Source organism: Toxoplasma gondii, chromosome VIIa (assembly GCF_000006565.2).
Source record: "Toxoplasma gondii ME49 chromosome VIIa, whole genome shotgun sequence".
Taxonomy (NCBI): Eukaryota; Apicomplexa; class Conoidasida; order Eucoccidiorida; family Sarcocystidae; genus Toxoplasma; species Toxoplasma gondii.
Genome location: NC_031474.1, coordinates 1,421,582 through 1,441,679, shown reverse-complemented (window position 1 = coordinate 1,441,679; position 20,098 = coordinate 1,421,582). Strand labels below are relative to the sequence as shown.

Genomic DNA, 20,098 nt, shown 5'->3' with positions numbered 1-20,098 from the left:
CGTTCATTCCGAAATTAGGCCAGCTTCTAGCCATGTACCGCCTTCTTATAGGAGCAGTTCTCTTTTTGTGGTGGTTTATTCCTCGTTTGTCGTTTGGGCACGCTGAATGCCGTCAACCATCCCCTATCGGAGTTTCCGCGCACCCGCCGTTTTCAGATTGAGCGGTTCCTGTTTTTTCGCTGGTCTAGTTTAATGCCTTGCGCCTTTCTGGGTTCTCTCCCCGCGTATCTGAAGAGGAGACGCATGCACTGTTCCTGACGTTCAACGACAGAAAACCGAAGCCCCCACAGCTCATGAAGGGGCAGAAGAACGCAGCTCTCAGACCCCCACAGCGAAGCAGATAGACACTCCTTCTAGTCACAGACTTCCTGGATTCTTGCAGAACACAGAAAGTATTTTCTATGTAGGGAGAGCCAAAATGGGTTATGATGTCGAATGGGAAACCACCCTGGTGTTATCAGAAATGCCAGTGTTGTCATGGCATGCTTAATTACGACTAGAATGCCATCCAATCAACTCGCAAGCGTTACCTTCTTTCAGCAGGCATTGCTCGTTTCTTGCAGGGAAGTCGGTATATCGTTTCGCAACTTAAGTTCAAAGACTTTGGTGTATTTCACGAAGTACATCCGCGGAGAGCTGCAGTGGACAGCTACAAGCAATCAACACCAATCGCCATTGTATACGTCCTGTTTCTACCCGGTCACTACTTCATTGCACTTCGTTCTGTCGTAAGCAACTTTGTGTATTGCTGAATGCATTGCAGCGGCTCGCTCCAAGTTTACATTGGGTTTTTTGTGTCTGGCACACCCCCCTGTTTGCTTATCCCCCTATCCGCTCCCCACCGTAAATTAGCCGGGGCAGTCACGATAAATGACATCTGATACAAACGGATTTCATTATCCATAGGCACAAATACAATGATGATGACTGATTGTGATGACTCATCTATGAAGGCTTTGCGGGACCACCGGTCGCCGGATAACGTAGCAGAAGAACCTCGCCAGGAAGCCAGCCACTTGTTTTGAGCAAAGCAACAGGAGAACGCGAAACACACCAAGACAAGAACGACAACAAAGATTTGGGAAAATTTTCCTAGTATGCTCACATCATGAAAGAGACTCTTGGAATGTACGAACTTCCGCAGAATGTGGATCTCCACGAACCTACATAAAGTGTTCCAGCGCTTGTGCATGACAGTGCTGATCGAAAGTGAATCCCTGATTGGCTGTCAGACACGGTAACTACGACGGATGCCAGAACAAATAATAAATCACTTTCCGTTTGGCCCAAGGCGTCCTCCTGGACTCTTTCGAAGCCAGGCCACGTCTCTTTCTGTGCATTTATAGGGCAAATCATTTGCGGTGGAACTAAGCATTTGAGTCCGCTTCACTGAGACCACCATGGTTCCATCTGGGGTACCTGAGTTAGTGTTCGAATGGGTGTAAATGGTAGGAAATGGACAATTAATCTGTTTCGGTCGAATCGCCATTAAAGCTGCCTCCAGCGGCCAAAATGTTCGTGAGATGTGGGAGCTGGCTGCACACGAGCGGGAAACAGTAACAATACCGCAGCCGTGAAAAAAACAAAAAGATATTGGCACTTTTGTGAACCGAATCGTGTACGGTATTGCCTGTTCGCTTGCACTCAAACAATGCATAATTGTGAAAACAACACTGACCAAGACGGTGCTATTTGTCTGACTCCATAAATGTGTAAAAATCTTTAACCGTCCCACCTGTTTCATCTTGCACTCAATTCCCAGCCGCCCAAACATGATTTCTTCTCCTTAGTCACTCGAGCGTCGCCAAAATTCTACTCCCAACGCATGCTTATTGGACACTTGTTTGGCACCGCCAGGACTTCATGGTCAAACATGAAATCAGAGCGTTTCATGTAGTGAGGGGATCACAAAGGGACTCATCTGTCCGTAGTCGGCCTCTAACGTACCTACATCCGACGAAACTGTTCAAGAAGTGAGGGTCTTTCACCTGCCATTTTGGCTTGTGGCATCCTCTCCTTTGCCATCTGTGGCATTTCCTTTCTTATTACATCATTGCTGCCAGAATGCGTTGCTGCGCTGCTTTTCCATGTTATACTTGTACTGTACCGCACCCTCCCCGTACAAAACCTTTGTGTGTGCATTTTCGCAGGCTGCCTCCTGAACGGGTGCGGTAGACGTGTAAGAGGAAACGTGCGCATAGGTGAACACGACTGGCCACGTGTCAGTGGACTTCTCATGGGGTTTTAGGGTTGAAAATCTGCTTCGGAGGAACTCAGAGACAAATTGACGCTACCATCGTCACCTGAAATATCACCTTCAGGCCACTCCGCTTGATTCTTTGCCGCATCACCGACAAACGATGGTGGTGAATATTTTGTGTTGCCTGGCAAGCTGCGGGCTTGCTTTTCCGCTGGCCCCCAACCTGTATTGGAAGAGTCTGAGACCCAGTCCCCCGTACACGCAGCGCGGGAATCTTTAGGTACCTCCCCAGAGTCATCGTCTTGTTTTAGACTATCATCAGATCGTAGCCCCGGGAAAATATCCCTGCTTTTCCACGAGGGACACGCATTTGATGCTAACTTATATCCACCACTGGTGATTTGCGCCTCAGCACCAGTCGCAGTCCCCCTGGATTTCACAGGTGCATCGCCGGAATCTGTGTCGGGCAGCGTCTGAACGTCACCGCTAGGTCCGGCTTTTGTTTCTTCATGGGCACCAGTGGGTGCGCCGACAGACGCAGAGAGGTCGACCTCTTCTCCAGAGGGAGTTGTCAATGGCGATTGCATGCCCCTTTGACTATTCGGATGGGACGGCCCAACCCCCATCGAAGTCGGCACTCCACTAGTACTGGAAACCTCTCGCCTCTGCCCAGTGGGCGCTTTCCTGCTTCGTTCAGTCCGTGCGCCTGGTGGAGTGTGGCAGTATTCTTCTCCACTATTCCCACGAACAGGGACAGGTTTGGCGATGTGACATTCATCTGACTGTGCTTCACTGCTGCTGCTGAGGTACTGGATCGCATTTTGCAAAGACTTCCGTGACTTCCTTTTAAGAGTCTTCCACGCACTCTGAAGAGGAGATGGTGGATTCAGCTGGTTCGCCACACCACTTGCCGGTGCCACACTAGATCCATGTGCTACGGCGGAGCTAAATTCACTGCAATCCGAGTCTGTCAGTTGAACGATATACGTCGCAGGTGGCTCTCCATCACTCGTTTGCCTGTAGGCGTAGTCATCGCAGGAATACGCACCTACTCGATAACGCTTCGGCCCGGCGGGAGAGCCGGCAGCTTCCATGGAGAGTGGTTCGGGTTCTGTTGTCTTGTTGGTATGGTGGCAGTCGCCGTCCATGGTTTGCGGTGAGAGGTCGAACGAAGATGCTTCACTATCCACATTTGTTGGTGAAGGAACCGGAGAAACGCTTGTCGTCCTAACGTAAAAGACTCCCTTCTCATCAGTTGCGCTGAAGACCACGATGCTTTCGCCCGAAGCCCGATGCAGATCGCGCTCTTCGGAGAGCGCACTTGATGACGGTGCCTCATCTGTGCCAGCCAAGGAGGCATTGAGACAAGGGGCTAGGGAGGAAAGGGCGCAGGCCGGCACTTGGGCGGAATCGGGACTGACTTCCATGTGAGAGGGAGCTTGACAAGGGCCAGGAAGACTGGATTCCGCAAAGCTTCTTAGAGCATCCTGATATAGCTGCTCTTTCTCCTGGTCGTGCCTGAAGCTTTGGGTCAGAAACCAGTCACTTTCTCGCCCGTCAGTGACGCGAATACTGTTGCTGTTGCATTTTCCCTCCACAGCGCTCCTGTCTGTAAGTGATGCGCTGTCGTTTTTCTCAGAGTCTGATGCGTAGCCCCGGGAAGCCTGGGTACTCGACGCAGTCTTTGCATCGGCATCAGAGTGACATTGACTGGCACAAAAAGATGGCCGCTTAGATGAAATGAGGCCAAACAAGGTCGAAATCAGTCCACTGTCTGCACCGTTCGAGTCGAGACTCTGATGAGATGAAGTCAGGCGAACTTCGCGCTCACAGAACTCGATTGGTGGCTTCCGAACGGCAGATGTGACGGGAATGATGGGTGCCTTCGTTTTGAAGCGGTAGACTAGGTTACCACAAGCTGCGAGGCCAAGTGAGAAGGCCAGAAATTGGATGACAACAAGCGCCATATACGGCTTGTTTTCGTGCAGCCCGGCCATGGACGAAGCGCCTGTGACCGCGCAAACTAGCAGCACGAAAAACAGAAAACACTGCGACAAGAAGTTCGCCAACAGCACACGAAGGCGGCGCCAGATGATGCAGGAAACACAGGATACGCACGAGAGAAAAACGGTTACTCCCACAAGGGCATCATGTGCCACACTGTGGACGATGAGCAAGACAAACTGGCAGCTCACAAAAGCAAGAAATGGCGGCCACATCCGCCACTCCCGTATGGGAGCGATCGGGAATTCTATGCCCCAGAGTGCCATGGGTCTTCAAAGTCACGGACTGGAGAATGGAAAACATGAATACGCGCCCATTGCTCACGTGTGCCGTTAACGGAAGAAAGCCAATACTGGCTGAGGGGGTTTAAGGCCTTTCTCGCAAATTGAAGTGGAATCGTGACTGAACAAACACAAAATGCACAGGTTCGAGGCCACCTGTGAAAATTGAACTCACGTGGCAGGAACACGAGGAGAGGCACCGTGTCGACCCTCGCATGTGGTCTGCCGCCGGAGAGCTTAATTGCAGAAACTATTCTCCCCTACGCCAACAGAAAAGGGAGGCCACTTTCTTTTCAGACCACTTGTACTGGCACCTTGTTGATTTGTGCCATGGAAAAAACGTTGGCCCTACAGACACCGCTGGGACGGACGAAGGAAACGGGCAACGCCCGAGTGGACGGCGTGGTTGGGGCCAAGGAAGGCGCAACGAAATACGTAAACCCAGAGACCGTGCCCACAACGGAAGGCTGATTTCTGCGACACTATGGAGTAGAAATAGCAAACAAGTCCGCCCGCTGCATACGGCTTCCTTTCATCCTGCACGACAAGGACTCTTTCACAAAGGTGGCCACTTGAACGGAGTTTCCTCGTCCGAAGTCAAAGTAGTCACTCGGTGTTTCAGCTAGCTGGGGGAGCGCTGCAGCTGAGTAGTCCATAGACTGTGGCACAAGAGAGAACAACAAACAATGCAATATCGACGACCGAAGTGGCGAACAACCGTCGGAATATCTGCACATAGGTATTGGTAACGGCAGATTTGTAAAAGTATCTTCAAATTTCAGGTTCGAGGTTGCATTCTCGTCTCCTAGTGGATTGGCATAGCGCTGAAATGGCACCACGCCAAGACACTACCACGTCTTCAGACAGGCATCCACCATCGTCCGCCGCACAGGGGAGCGCGGGCGAAGTTGATTCGACGCAAGCGATTCTGCCAAGTGGGGAGAATCACTTCGCAGAAGCACACGTTTCCCCTTTATAGTTGATCCTTCGCGCGCCAGCATCACTTTTCCACGCATGCGAAGGGGAGACAGACGCACATTGTGGACACAATCCCATCGTGTCGCCGGTTGAGGTCGGAGTGCGCCGTCGCGTGCTGAAGAGCAGCCACAAAGGAAATGTCACTCACTCCTTGTTCGCACACACTGCATCGGGTGTGTTGTCAAAGAACCCAGACCCAGGTATGACTTCTTGCTCCATGAGTGGACTCTGGAGACGTCCCCCATGCTACAGTTTCCTTGATCCGTTTTGCTGAGTGGGCTGTCCATGGCCACGAGCGAGGGTAAAATATTTACCAGATTGTAGTGTCATTTAAACGATGACTTCTGCGTCTAGAAATACTGGCTTTTCATTTGCAAGCCTATACATTGACGAGATTATTCTTATTCCCCTCATGAATGTGAGTGAGTGTCACAGCGAGTGCTCAGAACCTGCATAGTCAAGGGTTCCCACTGTATGAAGGGGTCCTAGAGTGTCCTTGGATCTGAAGGAAGGGCTAGGGCTTCCTGAATTGCTTCAGAAAAATTAGCGACCGTGACACACAAGCCTCGAAACACACACACATATGATATCCGCACACCTGAATGCAGGAAACAAAACAGATTAGACTAATTGGCAAACACGTAAAAACATAAAAACTGGTGCAAAAATGAGGCAACCATTTTCGGCTTCTCTCTTAAAACAATTCAGTCCTTCGAGAGCCGGGCTACAGCAAGCTAGAAAACTTCGACTAAAAATCGTGTAAGCAGAAATATCTGAGGCATCGGGAGGCAATGATAGTTCTCTTTTTAAGAATTTGACTGACACCACGGCAACAGGCATATAACACATCCGGTTCACCAGCGTGGCGTGGCCGTTTCACCGCACTTCAATCGTTCACTCAGTTCTCAAATCCTAATCAGCTGGACTTCACAGGTTCGCGCAACACAAACGTCCACATCTTTTCTGGGGATCCTGTGAAGGATGGCTGCCCGCTCCCGACGTTTACTGGCGGCACCCCAGCATACGATCAGATGATACTACATCGGTAATGGCATGCTCCTTCACCCTGCGTGAGACACGTGTAGCACTTCGACTTTCTGATTTGAGAAGACGCGTATTTCTGGAGCGGTGACAGTACTGCAGTGCGACTGTCTAATCCTGAGAATGCAAAGAAGATTGAAGCGGTGCCTTTCTGAACATTCTTTGACTGGGAAGTAAGTGCGAGCATATCTATGAACTCTGATGAACCTAGGCTTTCGGAAATTTTCATGGCCCTTCACAGTGTTACCATCTGGTTTCGATTTCCGTACTCCGAAAAAAGGATGCTGATCACGTTAGCCGCCCCGGCTCGCGCCCTCTAAGCGTATTCGATAGTCCCGCGAATATGCTCGCGTCAAAAACACTCAATAAGTCTACACGAAAGCCGCTGACACCATAAATCTATAATGGTATGCGATGGACAAGCCAATCATGTGCTTCTCAGTCTTGCCTGAATTCTCGTAACACGACTGACGCAGCAATATCAACAAAACAGTTTTCTCATCGTTTCTCACCCATCTTATCCTTCTAGTTCACATCAGCCGAAGGAGCTATATCGGAGGGTTCGTCACCCAAAAACGCATGATGCAGGTCTTGCACATGGACCACGATTCACCGCACAATAACACCTTCCACTCCTGTGTTAAATACACGACCACATTGTACACCATAGTATACAGACGTGAAAATATGAACAAATGAGCGGAGACCGTTAACGGGGAACAAGATACAAAGGCAACAATTTTACAGAGCCGGCTCGGACAAGCAATTTGTGCAGAGCCGGCACACGCGCCATGTCCGTGCTGAACGTTCCTCACGCACTGTGCGCAACTAGGAGCCTTCCACCTTCTCCTCCCTTCAACAAATGACAGAGTCGGAACCGGGTATGCACGCAGCCACGCTGCGGGGCACCACGCTTCAAGACAAAGCATGCTTCAAACCACCCAATCGGCACATGAGGTCACATACTTCAATTCCCAAGTGTCAATGAGGCTATCAACAGACTTGCCAGCTAAGAAGATGATGCATCATGCTTTCCATAACACTGCGACAAGAGGAGGCGTCGAACTAGTCTCAGGCCCTCAACTCACATGCTTTTCTTTTACCACAATCACCTCGTCGCCGTCAACAATTCTGAAAATAAAGCTGGTCTCGGAAGGATCAAGTCTCTTGGAAAAGCATTCCATCGGGACCGCTTCTTCTGGCGGAGAAAACATGGCCTTCATTATGCACATCTTTTGTTTCCGGCGTTCGGAGTCCCCAACTCCGCAGTCTTGTTGGCCTGAAAACACCAGCCTCCGTCTCGCATTTTGTACTGCGCCATTAGTGCCTCGGCGCCGTCTACCATGTGCTTGCTGCCGCAGAAAAAAGCGATACGGTCTCTCAGGCTAACAGGTTGGATTAAAAGAATGCGCGTGAATCCGTCGCTTGCTTTGCCACCCGCCTGTTCGGCCAGGAAGGCCAGCGGAAAGCACTGGAATATCATGGAGACCGAAGGGGTCGGATCTGTGAATGTTGGTGGGTAGATGTAGATGCCACCCTTCAGCATATTCCGGTGAAAATCTGAAAAGACATATGGCGAAAATAAAGAACCCACTGAAATAATACTCAAGTGCTGCAATTCCATACACCACTTATCCTTTGCCGTCGGCAAAGACCTTTCGCTCCAACGCTGCCATATGCCCTTGAGGAAACTGCGCGTCAGTGCCTCGTGAATCCCCGGAGACGACTGGGCACATATGCCACTCCTAAGCCGGGCATTCGTGAAACTCCAGCTCAAAGTGTCCAAGCAGTCTTATTCGCAAGGAACATGCTTTTCAGTAACGTGTGGTGAGCAAAACAAATTCTGCTGTCTACGGAAGATGGTTCTTTCAGTCTGAAAAGGCAAGCTCTCCGAGAGGCGGGCCTTCATAGGAGTTCCTTCCAAACTTGGAACAGCGGACTCGCAGGCGGACTAACATTGTCATCTGTCTCTGTGTCCTGCAGTCCCACCAAGTAGAGCACGTTCTGCCACGTCTTCAAGATGACTTCTGTGCAATATATTTTATGTGCAGCCGCAAAGATTGGACGACGTGGAGATCGAACTAGAAACGGATATTATATTTTCGGTGACTCCGCCAACCTGGCAGTTCCAATCCTGGACACGCAAATCGACGGGAGCAAAAGGTTGACCAACCTACCAGCAACGAGGGAGCCAATGTACCGACACGAGATTGCTTTCGACTGACAGTAGTCGATGTACGCCCGGACACCGTAAGGGAACTTGTTGACCTTGCCTCCGTTGATCGCATAGATCTTGCCGTCCTCGGGGATACGAATGTTAACGTGAGAGAGGAGGAAAGATCCCAAAGACGGATCCAACGTAAAGCCGTGAACTCCTGAACCGACGGTGATAACCATGACCGTTGACGAGCCGTACAAGACGTACCCAGCGCACACCTGCACACAAAAGGAGTGTGCAGAAAAAGGATCATCAAAATGTTATGCACCTCCAATGCCGAACCGTTCCGGATTCTTGCCGATGAAAATTCAGCAGAATTCGACCGTACACCAGACAGGCGCATGTCCATTGCTGAAAAAAGAACTTGAGCATACGTGCTGTCTGCCATATTGATAAAAGAGTTGCTCCCCCTCTTCAGATATTTTCCCTCTTTCCTAACTCGCATCATGAGTCCTTTCATACCTGTTCCTTTCCGGGCTGCAAGAAGTCACGTAACTCAACCGGAGATCCTGCTGGAGTCACCCTTTTGTACACGGAGAAAATCGTCCCAGACGACACATTGACGTCCACCTGCTTCGTACCGTCCATAGGATGAATCAGCGCGACCAAATTCTGCGACCACAGCCACACTCACACGCTCCGTTCGCAGTAAAGGCACGGGTTTCCTCCGTCTCATTCCTCGCTGAAAACTGTTCGAGGACGCTCTACATCACTTTTTTTCTTCACAAAATCAAGTTCCCAGACACGTTGCATGCGAAGCGCGCGCACTGTTCCTCTCACCGCCTTTTTGCCGACCGGCGGCTCTTCATGTTGTGGCAAGACATAGAGCGAGGGACGTATGGACTGACAACTCCCATCCCCTGCCATCTGGAAACGTGGAATCTACCTTCAACTTGTCCTGAGAAGCAGAACTGTCCGTTTAATGAAACTTGATTTTTAGCAAGACGTCGGGAGGCTTGCAGACCTACATGTTGACCGAACCGCCACCTCCACACCGAAATCCGACAATGCCAACAGCCAAAATAAGGATCTTGACAAGAGCAACCAAGCTGCAAAGTGCTTTGCATGACTTGCTTCTATGTGGAAACTATCCGCATCAAAGAATGCCGTTTCACAAGAACGTCTCCCCCTGTGACTGACGGACCAGCTCTAGCAGAAAAAAAAGCCTGGACTGGAGCATACAGGCAGGACCGTTTTTTTGGGAATTCACCGATACATGGCCTACAGTTTCTCTCCAGTAAAAGTGTATGTAACTGCTGCTGATGAATGCATGCATAAATCTACTGCGACCCTTCCTTATTAAAGCATACCTTTTCTTTACAGTTGTCCATAGGGACGATCTCATCTTCCATCATCGTTGCAACACCGGCAACGACCTCGCGGTTCGTCAGAGCCTCCAGGAATCGCTTGTTTGCCACGCTGGCAAGACCCCCAATATCTTCGCTCGTTGTTTGCTTCTTCACGGCGCCGTCTGGACACCGTCGCACGCACACAAACGGGAACACACGAGACGACGCATCTGTGATCGAACTGCCAACGCTACAAACTAAACTGCGCAAAGCAGACGACCGCCCAAACCCCTCACCGCCATTCACATATGCACGCGCTAGCGGCATGACGAAGCACACCGTCACTATCTCTGATCACAAGTACAAGGCTCCAACCAGCAACGCAGCCGTGCAGTTACCTGCTCGGAACTCCCGTCACTCTGTTGGAGTCAGAGAAGAGACTTCTACAATGGACTTGTGCAGGATGTACCAGCGGCATTTCCTCATCACGCCAGAAGATATCCGTACAGTACAGTGAGTAACGATTTCTCTGTACATACACGTACAACTACAGATACACGGCTAACTACAGACACTTTTGTGGACGGCGTGTCGCGCATACCGTCAAGGCCGAACGATCCCTGCTTGGTGATTATTTTGTTGACGGATTTCGCAGCGAGTTTGATCGAGGTGAAGATCTGGGAAATCTCGTGGACACTGACGCCACGTTCTCTCAGCAGCGGAGCCTGTTGTACCACGTATTCTCCGAGTTCCAGTTGAATGCTAGTCTTGAACAAGGGCGGCTGCCGGGGGGGATCGGGAATGAAGATTGACCCCTTTGAATTCAAAGGAATTCTGAGTACGCTGTCTGATCTCTCCATGGTGCCGAGGATACAAAGACGGGGAGAGCCGCAGAATATGAATCGTGAGAGGCCGGCCGACGCTTTTAACACAACACCTGACAACTGACGAACGACGCTTCCTGCACAAAAGTACAAGTCACCTCGTGAGACAGTCACATGCGCCGCGTGAGGCAGGTGCGGTGTAGGGCTGGAGTGGTGCGCTACGGTTGACGGCAACTGTATTAACAACACGGCACCACACGCGGCTGCAGCTACATCGGCCAAGCATCTGTTACCACGTCTGCAGTATCAGCCTAAGAAGTGCATGCACGGCTTCAGAAATAAGACACCCGATGAAGTCTTCCCGCCACTCTTCGATCGTTGACCTGCGTGCACGTTCTTATGAATCTACGTGGAAATGAATGCAACGTTGCCTTCAGAGTTCAGAGAGGCCCCACAAAACAGCAATTGGAAGTCCAGGACCGCACTCAGTCCAGAGAGCCGGGATTCTGAGGAACCACATCAACGATCAGAAGCCACCGGCTGAAAGAAATATTCACTGGAGGATAACAGTGAGCGGACGCACCGCTGACGCTCGGACCACCTGACCGAGGAACATTCAGGTTCCTCGACGTACCTGACGGTTAAGCACCGCAGCGTGCAGCCTTTTATCGATCAACGGGATGCTCACGGTTCACAACTTGGAGAAATGTGCGTTGGCAGATGTCCCCCAACACCAACAGCGCTCCTAGACGGAAAAATTTAAACCTCAAGGGATGGCCGAGCAAAAACTTGTCCTGTGTTTCCTTTCGGACGACTTAGGCAGGGCGGAAGCGAAAGACGACGTGCTGAGAGGAGGCGCAGCTTCAAAAAGACAGCGATATCTCTTCCCCTCGACATAAAAGCCACCCCGGAGATTTCGTTGTTGGCAAACAGCAAAGTCCACAATGGCACGAAAGTTTCGAAAGAAGGGTCAACTGCGAACCCAAGCATCCGTCGGTCTCCTAATGAAGAGGAGACAGCCCAACAGTCGCAAAGTCGTCCATCACCCCGCCTGCAGTGACAGGCTGTCCCGGCCGGTGCGGCAACTGACGGGGCGGCACTTAACCGTTGTGTTTTTCGGTATATAAGGAGAAAAAAAACGTGCATGCAGGACAGACGAACATGCTCGAATAGGTCAAAAGACTCCAGTGGATAAACGGTACGTGTATGTTCTCTGCAAATGTCACGAATTCATAAGCGAGCCTATTCCGAAGATCTGCTTCACTATGTCGCCGCAAAGCACGAAAGAGGCACACCCTTCTGCTCCGGAGTCACTTGTTTAGGCTGGCAGCGGCTGTGTTGATTATTGCATGTACATCCGGCAAATACTGTTGTACGCATTTTTGAAAACATTGATTGGGAAACCAACTGAATGCGCGAGGATGGCTCGGCCTTCTCGGTGGCATGGCCTTTCCTGTTCTTAGTTTCTTTTTCTCGTCCTGGTGGTAACGAAACAGCACCACGTCGCAAAAATTGTACGTCAGGGACGCTGGTCAACTGCTCTCATTGTGAAAGTCGCGGTAAAGGCCACTCCGGATGGGTAACTTTTACTGGGATCTCTTTGCAAGTTGGGATCCTATCGGCGGGTTATTGCGACTGACAACCAGGGGTGCCTGACCGCAGACACGGCAAAACGAAGGGAATTCTGCCTCAAAACGAAGAGTTAAATCGACGGTACTGGTGCTGAAGGGTTATTCATAAGTTCTTTCGGCGGAGTATGGATGGACGAAAAAAGAGGCCGAGGCTGGTACCCCGACGTGCCGGAATGCTACTATGAAAACGCTCACCGTGTACCAAGAGCATCCAGTATGTTGGAAACAAAGATACAGCTGTACACGGCAGGCCGAATGTTTCTTAATGAAAATGGTGACTTCTTTAGTACGCGACTATGTGGGACTAATCAAGCGTACATTATGTACTATTCAGGAAAGCCAAAAGCAAATCTTCCGTTCGAGGTGTGCGGCATATATATATATATATATATACATTTATATGCATCGACTTCGAGCCACTGCTGAAAGCTATTGCAATCTCGTCAGTTTTGCTCGCTTTGTTTTGTGGAACTGGAATGATAGATGCGAAATACAGATCTTATACAGAACCGCCTAACGGTGCAAATAAGAACGAACAAAGGGTTCTGACGCAGACAACGGAGCAAAAAAGGCCTGACTTTATGCAGGGCAGGCTTTCCTCTCACTGCCAATCCCCCAGATTCACGTCAGCTGTAAGTCAACGCTTTGTTTGGTATCACATTTCATCGCGAACTGCGGATTCAACACCAGTTGCGTAGATAGGTGTGACATTTGAAGTAGCTTGCTTGTATACTTCTGTTTGTAGAGCCTCTACAGAAAGCAGGGTCGAAAGTAATACTGCAGCGCCCAGAGAGCGACTTTGCTTGGCAAATTGTTGAACCTCGGAACGTTGTCTCGGGACTAATTTACGAAAAACGAGCATACCGCACAGGAAGACCGAGTACATGTGCAGCACCAAAACCAGCGAACCCAAACCGTAGTTGCCTTTATGAGTCCGTGCATAGAACTCTTCTGGAAGTATATGGATATCTTGAAAATGCACGTTAAAACACTAATCGAGCGCCCAGAAAAGCTGCAGTTGGCCAGAAACTGACCCTCTTGCATTGAATTGCAGACAAAGGTAGTATGCATTCTCCGGGAACTAAAATGGGCGCGTAAAAACACTTCATTCGCGATGATAAGTATGGGATTACTTCTTACTGGCAATCGGACGGCTCGGGGCGAGTTCTTAAGCCTTAACTCTTAAAACAGAATCTCGAACGACATCAAAAAAAACTACTGAGCGTCCCTCATTGGGCAACCGAAGAGCAGTGCAATCACGGGGTGTCCAAGAAGCTAAGAGTTTCCAACAAATTACCAACACTTGATGACCACAAAACCTCGCTCTGGTTGTCACGAAAGGAGAGATACCTGTTGAAAAAGAGCTGTACAAACATGACGAATTATGCTCGTCCTCGGCACTGTGGAGGCGCTCCGCCTCCAGTCGGAGGCTTGTCCTTGAAACAGTTGGCTATTTCTTTCGCGGCCGCCTGCTTCCGCATTTTATGAGTCTTTTGATTCCTTAGCCTGTTCAACTGCTCCTGTCGCATCCTTCTCTCCGCGGTAGCATTCCTAGCTTGTGACGTATCGTTTCCCACTGTGCCACGCTCGAAGGCGGCCGCCATTTTGGTGACCTTGGGCCCCTGCTTGCGCTTTTTTTTCGAGTGCGCACACCCCATCTTGAACCGGCCCAATCCACGTACCGACACGCCTTCGTTTTCTCGAGGATAGGGTACGTGTGTCTACCAAGAAGGAACGGCTATACAGTGGAGACAGGCCAGAAACCGTTAGCTGCAACGGCAGTCGGCGAAGCTTGTTCCCACATCGAAGATAACAGAGGGCGGTTATGTTGTACACCTCATGAAAGAGAAGTGACGCCACGCACACGTTTTTCTCTTGCCCGGCAGAATCAACACCAAAGTGTCTTCTGCAAAGCCAATCAGGAGCAGCTTTTCTTGCAGCGGACCTAAAACATGGAGAGACAGCAGTCGACGTGGTGGTGTCGAGTTCAGGGCCTCGGCACGGACGCCCTCAGGCTTAACAGCCGCATAGAATACATATCATGCAATTGGCCTCTCCGGACGGGCGGACACGCATTTTGGTGCCTCCATTATCGTTTTCTCTTTGTAGCTCGGCGTGCAAAAAGATGTGCATGCGAACGGTGAGTGGTAGCGTGTGTTGCTTATACGACCTTTTCGCAACGGGCAGCGAGCTGGAGGGGTGAGTGCGCTGGCTGACCGCTGCACGATACATCTCCCAAACGCAAAATGGAGACGTATTTGTGCATCGTTGCAACCCGGGTTGCTGCCACTCGCGGCAGGTGCCCTCGGTACTTAGATGAACAGGGGGAAGTGAGTTTCTTTACGCCATTTTCCGGACACGGTGTTCGTGATTTTGGGCATATGACACTTTTCTGGCTATAGGTGGCGCCGACTCAAACTTCGCTCCTCGCCGTTGCTGTCGGACAGGAGACGGCTAGAGTTGAGCAAGATTTCTGTTGATGCAGTACTGCATCGAGCGGCACGTTTCATGCCTCTGAAAGTGTTTGCGCTCGCCTTCACAGCTGTTTATTGGAGGAGAGGAAGCCCAACATTTTACAGGTGACATTTAGATTTTGACGGTGAACGAACAAGAAGCGCCTGGAGACGAGGAATTGAGGCAGCCCGACGATGTGTGGCCTGCCAAACGACGAATGCAGTGGACGCAAGGGACTAAAGACCCGAAGACTAACGGAGGAGAGAATATGGAAATGACTAAGGAGAATGCTACGAAGTATCAGGAGGTGGAGGCCGTCCCGAAAACGGGGTGTGATGATTTGGCAGCAGGTGCGGCTACTAGTGAGGTCCAGGAAAAAGACAAGCAACGAGAGGGAACCGCATCTGAACCCGAATTTCAGCAGGATGAGCAGCAGGAGCCTGAAAGGAGAGGAAACGACGAGGAGAGGATGCGAAACAAAGGGGGGCAGCAGGAGGAGAGGAAGCCTTTGTTGGACACACATGTACCAGCAGGCCAGCGAGGTTCCATCACCCGAGTAAGAGCTTTTGACAGTGAACACGCAGAACAATCGACCCAGCGGGGGGTATCAAGTTCAACAGAGAAGACAGTTGTTCTCGAATATGAACCTATTGCCGATCAGAAGACCCAAAAAAGTGGGTACGGACTGCTAGACTCCATGAATAACTTACTTGATAACTGGTTGGTACCAGGCGAAGATACTGGGGAGGACCCACCAAATATTGTAACACCAAAGCCTGTAACAGAACCTACTGTGACAAGGATCGTAGAGTACGCCCCGCAGAATCGTTGTCAGGGCGAAGAAGCACTCAATTTTATGACGACGCTCGGGTCATTACGGGTTGCTTGTCCTCTTGCCGATCTGCATGAGACTCATCCGGCGTGCCCGGCATGTCACCAGCCCCTCCCAGGGGACAAAAGGCCTCCGACCCACAGTTGGACCCGATGGCTTTTCAAGCAGTGCGAAGAGCCCTTGGACATTCAATCCGAATTTCTTGTGTATCCGAATCCTTTGTTATACGCTGGACGTCGTCAGGTTCCGAATATTGATGAGCCGTGGTTCGGTACTATATCGTACGTACCGTCCTAGAAATGTAATCACACGTGCGCTGTTTCTACGTGTGCAAGTTCGTTCGTGAGTCACTTCTTTTGCATGCCTTGCAAGAAATCTGGCTCATCGGCTGGGAAATGATTATTTTGTCTGTATCTGCCGTTCGATTTTATCATAATTGCATGGTTGATGCTAACGCAGTGTGTAACCAAATCCATTTCATCTATTAAAGCGTCACGACTTGTTTGCTGGCCTGACATATGGACATGGTAAACGAGCGCGAGTCAGCACATTGAAAGGACGGAAAGTGGAGATGTTAATTTCAAATACGCAAGGCTCAACATACGCACTAAACCCGCTTTACTTTCTTCAGCCCGTTTCACAAATTAGCGTCGGTTCAGCGGGGGCAACAGTTCAGTGTTCACCTCTTCACTGCCTGCTGTTCCATTTCCGGTTTCGCCAGACAGTGGAACTCGCTGCGGTGTGGTGTCTTCCTTAGGAAATGTTGATGTAGAGGCGCCTGAATATCCAAAAATCTCAGTTTAGCCTTACGAGCAGCTCTAAACGATCCAGGTCGTCGAAGAAAGGCAAACAGAAGCCTTCGATCCACGATGGCGGTGGGCTGCCGTTAGCGTGAGAATGCGGTTCCACCACACAACTTTGATCCGGTTCGTCGACTGAATATGGCCCAGAATGTCGACAAACGTTTCTGGGCGCAGTTCCCGCCAACTCACAGCTCAACAACTTTCTTATGTCACCTCGTACGTAGCACCTTACACTTGATGCTTGCATGTCGACAAATTCCTACCAAGAATGATGTGTGCCATCTGGAAATCGCTTCCGACAACGCCTACCTGAGCCAGCGTTGCTTTGTAAGCCTGTCTTTGAAGAATTTTTTCTTCAATTGTCCGGGCACCAACCAGTCTGTAGATGTAAACGGGGTTGATCTGGCCGGGCCGCCATACTCGGGCAAGTGCCTGAGAGGAAAGTTAGCAACCAATATGTGCTGTCGTCACGGCGGCGCACCTGTTGGTCATTAGCGGGATTCCTTATCGTACGAACCATATTAAATTCGTTGATTAGCACGTAAGACGCAACGCCACTTACCAATCTGGATCCAAAAGGACGAGTCTGTTTGCACCGATTAAGTTCAAGCCGACTCCTCCGGCCTTTGACGAGAGCAGAAACGCAAAGCACTCTTTGCTCTCGTTGAAGGTTTTTACAAGGCCAGTGCGATCCTTTACAGCTGTCGACCCATCGAGTCGCAAGAACGAATAGCCCTTTGCTTGCATGAAGATTTCAATGTTGTCTAGTGTTGAAGTGAAGTTGCTGACGATGACGATCTGCATAGGACACAGGTTGCTGCTTGATACAGTGCGCTGTCCTTGCCAAGACTCACCTTATCGTTTGAAGAAGATCTGATAGATAACAACAGATTCTCCAGAAATTGCAGTTTGGTATGCATTCGTACGTCTCTGGAGTAGAATATACGGATGATGATTTCACTACAAAGTACTTCATCAACCTACAGTGGTGTGGGAATGAAAGACTTCAAGATGGCGTCTAGTTGAGTTGTGTCCTTCACATCGAGAGAGGCTACGTCAACAGGGCATTTTCCGTCGTTCGAGCACAGTTCGTCACAATGAACTGCATACGGGCAGTTCACGATTTTGCTGTGACACAGAACGTTTATGACCTGATCGGAAGCACGGGGCAATTTTTTGAGTACCGTAGAGCAGACAACGCTGCTAGGATGAACGCGCTGTCTTTTCGACCACGTGTCAAAGTAAACTTGCAGACAGTGTCGTATGCGAATCTTTGCTGGTTAGAGAGATTCAAGTAGATAGCAACTGTTTTCTTTGGTGGCACTGTTTTTATCCGCGAATCACTCAATAACTCGAGATCTCCCTAGCAGAACAGCTCACCAAAGGATTTCAGGACCTCTTCGGTCCTCCTTAACATGAATCGAGACTGTGCGACTTCTATGATGTTTGTCATCTGCTAGCATATCTGGTTCACCATTAGAGACGTGAGTTCTTCAGCCCTTTTTTCACCTGAAGTCTGAGCCATGGTTTACGACTATACGTGCGAAACCTAGAGAGTTTTACCCAGTTGTTTCTCTGCCATGGTAGCATACGGTAGACCAGCTCTGAGAATAGGCTCTTTGAAAACCTTCGCAAAGATCCTGTTGTTTGGCATGGCGCTCGGACGAACGAATGAGCAGCAAGCGTGCAGCTCATCCTTGAGCGGAATGAGTCATGCACAAGAATAGACAGTCAGCCCTGGGTCAACCGTACCATGTCGTTTTGGAGTGGAGTCCCTGTTTTATAAGGTTAAGCTATTTCAGGCACCAAAACACACGGTGATTCCTACCTGATAGAATAAGCCTATGTTTACAACGGATCTTTTGCAGATGGAGCGCTGTTTGAGACTTGGATGACTTCAATCTGTGTCCCTCGTCGCATATGAGAATGTCAAGAGAAGATGTGATAGTCCCACAGAGCTTCCTGGCGGAAAGCTGTTTTTACATGTGGTCCCACATTGAGACGTCTGTCCTCGGGCTCACCTCAGCTGGTCGTATGAAACGATCACCAGTTTACAGATGCTCACGGAGGCGAATTGCTGCAGAACCGCTTTCGTACCTTTGCCATCGCCTGATGCGACGACAAACGTAAGCCTGTTTCCTAGCCACTTTTTGACCTCTGACGAGCGCATGTGTGGTGGTATTGCTGAGATGTCGGATGGCACACTTACCATGTGTCCAATTGCCGACCAAGCTGGCGGGACAGACAACGCAGCATTTGGATGCAAGTGGCCGCAGTCCTGCAGGTTGAGAAACGGCAACCCACACCAGGCTTATCGCCTGAAGTGTTTTCCCTAAACCCATTGTGTCCGCTAGTATGCAGCCACCACCCTCGAGAAGTTGGTTATACATCCAAGATATTCCCTCCCGTTGGTGCGGCCTCAGGTGTTTGTTCAGGAATGCGTCAATCCATATTGGGTGACGCTCGCCAGTAGCAGTTTCAGAGACGGCGATCTCGAACGCTGCTCGACTAAACTTTGTTCATCTAACAGTGCTGCACTCATTCTCTGTAGTTACCTCCGTGCGGACAGGCTTTTTCCGCGGATGTTGTTGCAGCTTGCTGGAAGAGCACATTGGACTCCATAGGAGCCTGGACCTGCCTCAGAGGATTGGCAGATGTCCCCAGTATTGATGCACATGCTGATGAACAGTTGCCACTGCAGATGAAGTTAAGCACCTTTATGCGCCTACCGCAACCCATGTACCACTCACATGAAATGACGCCCAGACGAGTATTCCTCTTCCATGATTTGCTCACATATTTCCACTTCAAAGTTTCCCAGAACTACAAGATATCTCATCTTGCAAAGCGCTTAGCCGCGCGCTGGTTGGTGCTTACCAAGAGTAGATCCGGGACCCTTTTCTGTGGACCAACCACATCTGCTAGTTGACTTAGCCACAACCGCACCCTGAAAGTTAGAATGTTTTGCAGAAGAGCTCTCATTTTATGGAGACACTCTTACGGCATCATCCAGCAAGGCTATACTCCCCTCCTTTACCAGGAGGACACCATCGCTGTGAATTCCAAAAAGACGATATTTTCCCCAAGAAGTCACGAACGACAGGAAGCAGGAGCTGACTTGTACTTTTTGCGTTTCTTCATAGAACGTTTTGTATATAGTACCTCGTAGCCTAGAAAGTCTCCGAGGAAGGCGACTGTCGACCCAGCGACACTGGACAACGCACCGGCGAACGGTACAGTAGTCTCCGTTGCTCGCCGCTTGTCGTGCATCGCAGAAGGTTGCATTGCGTGGGGCATGATAGACATTCTATTCGTATCATCTTTGACGAATGCAGTTGAAGAGGCAGTTTCTCTCGTGTTGCCATCAGATGCAGAGATGGCAGGGTTATCAGGTGGCGAGCGAGACCTTTTCCGAAATGGCGGAATAAATATATGCATTGTGTCTTTGTCTTCTCATAAATCTCTAGTTGTGTCTGAGAGAGAGCAGTGCTCGACGAAGGGAACCATCCGCCGGCTCTTCAATAAAGTGCCCAGCTATGTTAC

General features: G+C 50.1%; 5 protein-coding genes across 5 annotated transcripts; 1 reads left to right on the top strand and 4 right to left on the bottom strand.

Annotated features, from left to right (window-relative positions):
- Nucleotides 1–1,360: 1,360 nt before the first annotated feature.
- TGME49_205370 (hypothetical protein) lies at nucleotides 1,361–6,072 on the bottom strand. Its single transcript, XM_018779330.1, has one exon. It carries the CDS (start codon nucleotides 4,468–4,470, stop codon nucleotides 2,245–2,247), a length of 2,226 nt encoding a protein of 741 aa, XP_018637278.1. The 5' UTR covers nucleotides 4,471–6,072; the 3' UTR covers nucleotides 1,361–2,244.
- A 37-nt stretch (nucleotides 6,073–6,109) lies between these two features.
- TGME49_205380 (fructose-bisphospatase I) lies at nucleotides 6,110–11,827 on the bottom strand. The gene is made up of 6 exons (XM_018779331.1): nucleotides 11,470–11,827; nucleotides 10,613–10,972; nucleotides 10,033–10,193; nucleotides 9,185–9,334; nucleotides 8,682–8,940; nucleotides 6,110–8,064 (listed from the first exon to the last, which is right to left on the bottom strand). The coding sequence occupies exons 2-6, from the start codon at nucleotides 10,869–10,871 to the stop codon at nucleotides 7,727–7,729; spliced, it is 1,167 nt and encodes a 388-aa protein (XP_018637277.1). The 5' UTR covers nucleotides 10,872–10,972; nucleotides 11,470–11,827; the 3' UTR covers nucleotides 6,110–7,726.
- A 144-nt stretch (nucleotides 11,828–11,971) lies between these two features.
- TGME49_205390 (hypothetical protein) lies at nucleotides 11,972–16,244 on the top strand. The gene is made up of 2 exons (XM_018779332.1): nucleotides 11,972–12,033; nucleotides 13,212–16,244. The coding sequence occupies exon 2, from the start codon at nucleotides 15,138–15,140 to the stop codon at nucleotides 16,047–16,049; it is 912 nt and encodes a 303-aa protein (XP_018637276.1). The 5' UTR covers nucleotides 11,972–12,033; nucleotides 13,212–15,137; the 3' UTR covers nucleotides 16,050–16,244.
- On the bottom strand, nucleotides 16,214–17,668 carry TGME49_205398 (DNA repair and recombination protein RAD54, putative). The gene is made up of 5 exons (XM_018779333.1): nucleotides 17,410–17,668; nucleotides 17,118–17,353; nucleotides 17,037–17,058; nucleotides 16,865–16,987; nucleotides 16,214–16,814 (listed from the first exon to the last, which is right to left on the bottom strand). The coding sequence occupies exons 1-5, from the start codon at nucleotides 17,473–17,475 to the stop codon at nucleotides 16,548–16,550; spliced, it is 714 nt and encodes a 237-aa protein (XP_018637275.1). The 5' UTR covers nucleotides 17,476–17,668; the 3' UTR covers nucleotides 16,214–16,547.
- Nucleotides 17,669–17,918: 250 nt separating this feature from the next.
- Nucleotides 17,919–19,993, bottom strand: TGME49_205402 (SNF2 family N-terminal domain-containing protein; the record flags this gene model as incomplete). The annotated part of the gene is made up of 12 exons (XM_002367730.2): nucleotides 17,919–17,981; nucleotides 18,030–18,064; nucleotides 18,119–18,251; nucleotides 18,308–18,330; nucleotides 18,384–18,517; nucleotides 18,577–18,712; nucleotides 18,765–19,055; nucleotides 19,111–19,250; nucleotides 19,306–19,378; nucleotides 19,433–19,502; nucleotides 19,557–19,608; nucleotides 19,674–19,993. The coding sequence occupies 12 exons, from the start codon at nucleotides 19,991–19,993 to the stop codon at nucleotides 17,919–17,921; spliced, it is 1,470 nt and encodes a 489-aa protein (XP_002367771.2).
- Between the last annotated feature and the right edge of the window lie 105 nt (nucleotides 19,994–20,098).

Bases quoted from the DNA above. Each gene is read 5' to 3' on its own strand.
- TGME49_205370 (XM_018779330.1), bottom strand. From the start codon at position 4,470: ATGGCACTCTGGGGCATAGAATTCCCGATCGCTCCCATACGGGAGTGG.
- TGME49_205380 (XM_018779331.1), bottom strand. From the start codon at position 10,871: ATGGAGAGATCAGACAGCGTACTCAGAATTCCTTTGAATTCAAAGGGG. The intron at 9,335-10,032 runs GTATGCTTTAAT...CTGTGGTCGCAG, and splicing joins TGGACAACTGTAAAGAAAAG to AATTTGGTCGCGCTGATTCA. The intron at 8,065-8,681 runs GTAGGTTGGTCA...ATGTCTTTTCAG, and splicing joins CATTGGCTCCCTCGTTGCTG to ATTTTCACCGGAATATGCTG.
- TGME49_205390 (XM_018779332.1), top strand. From the start codon at position 15,138: ATGCAGTGGACGCAAGGGACTAAAGACCCGAAGACTAACGGAGGAGAG.
- TGME49_205398 (XM_018779333.1), bottom strand. From the start codon at position 17,475: ATGCATACCAAACTGCAATTTCTGGAGAATCTGTTGTTATCTATCAGA. The intron at 17,354-17,409 runs GTGAGTCTTGGC...TGTCCTATGCAG, and splicing joins GATCTTCTTCAAACGATAAG to ATCGTCATCGTCAGCAACTT. The intron at 16,988-17,036 runs GTGCGCCGCCGT...CTTTCCTCTCAG, and splicing joins ATCCCGCTAATGACCAACAG to GCACTTGCCCGAGTATGGCG.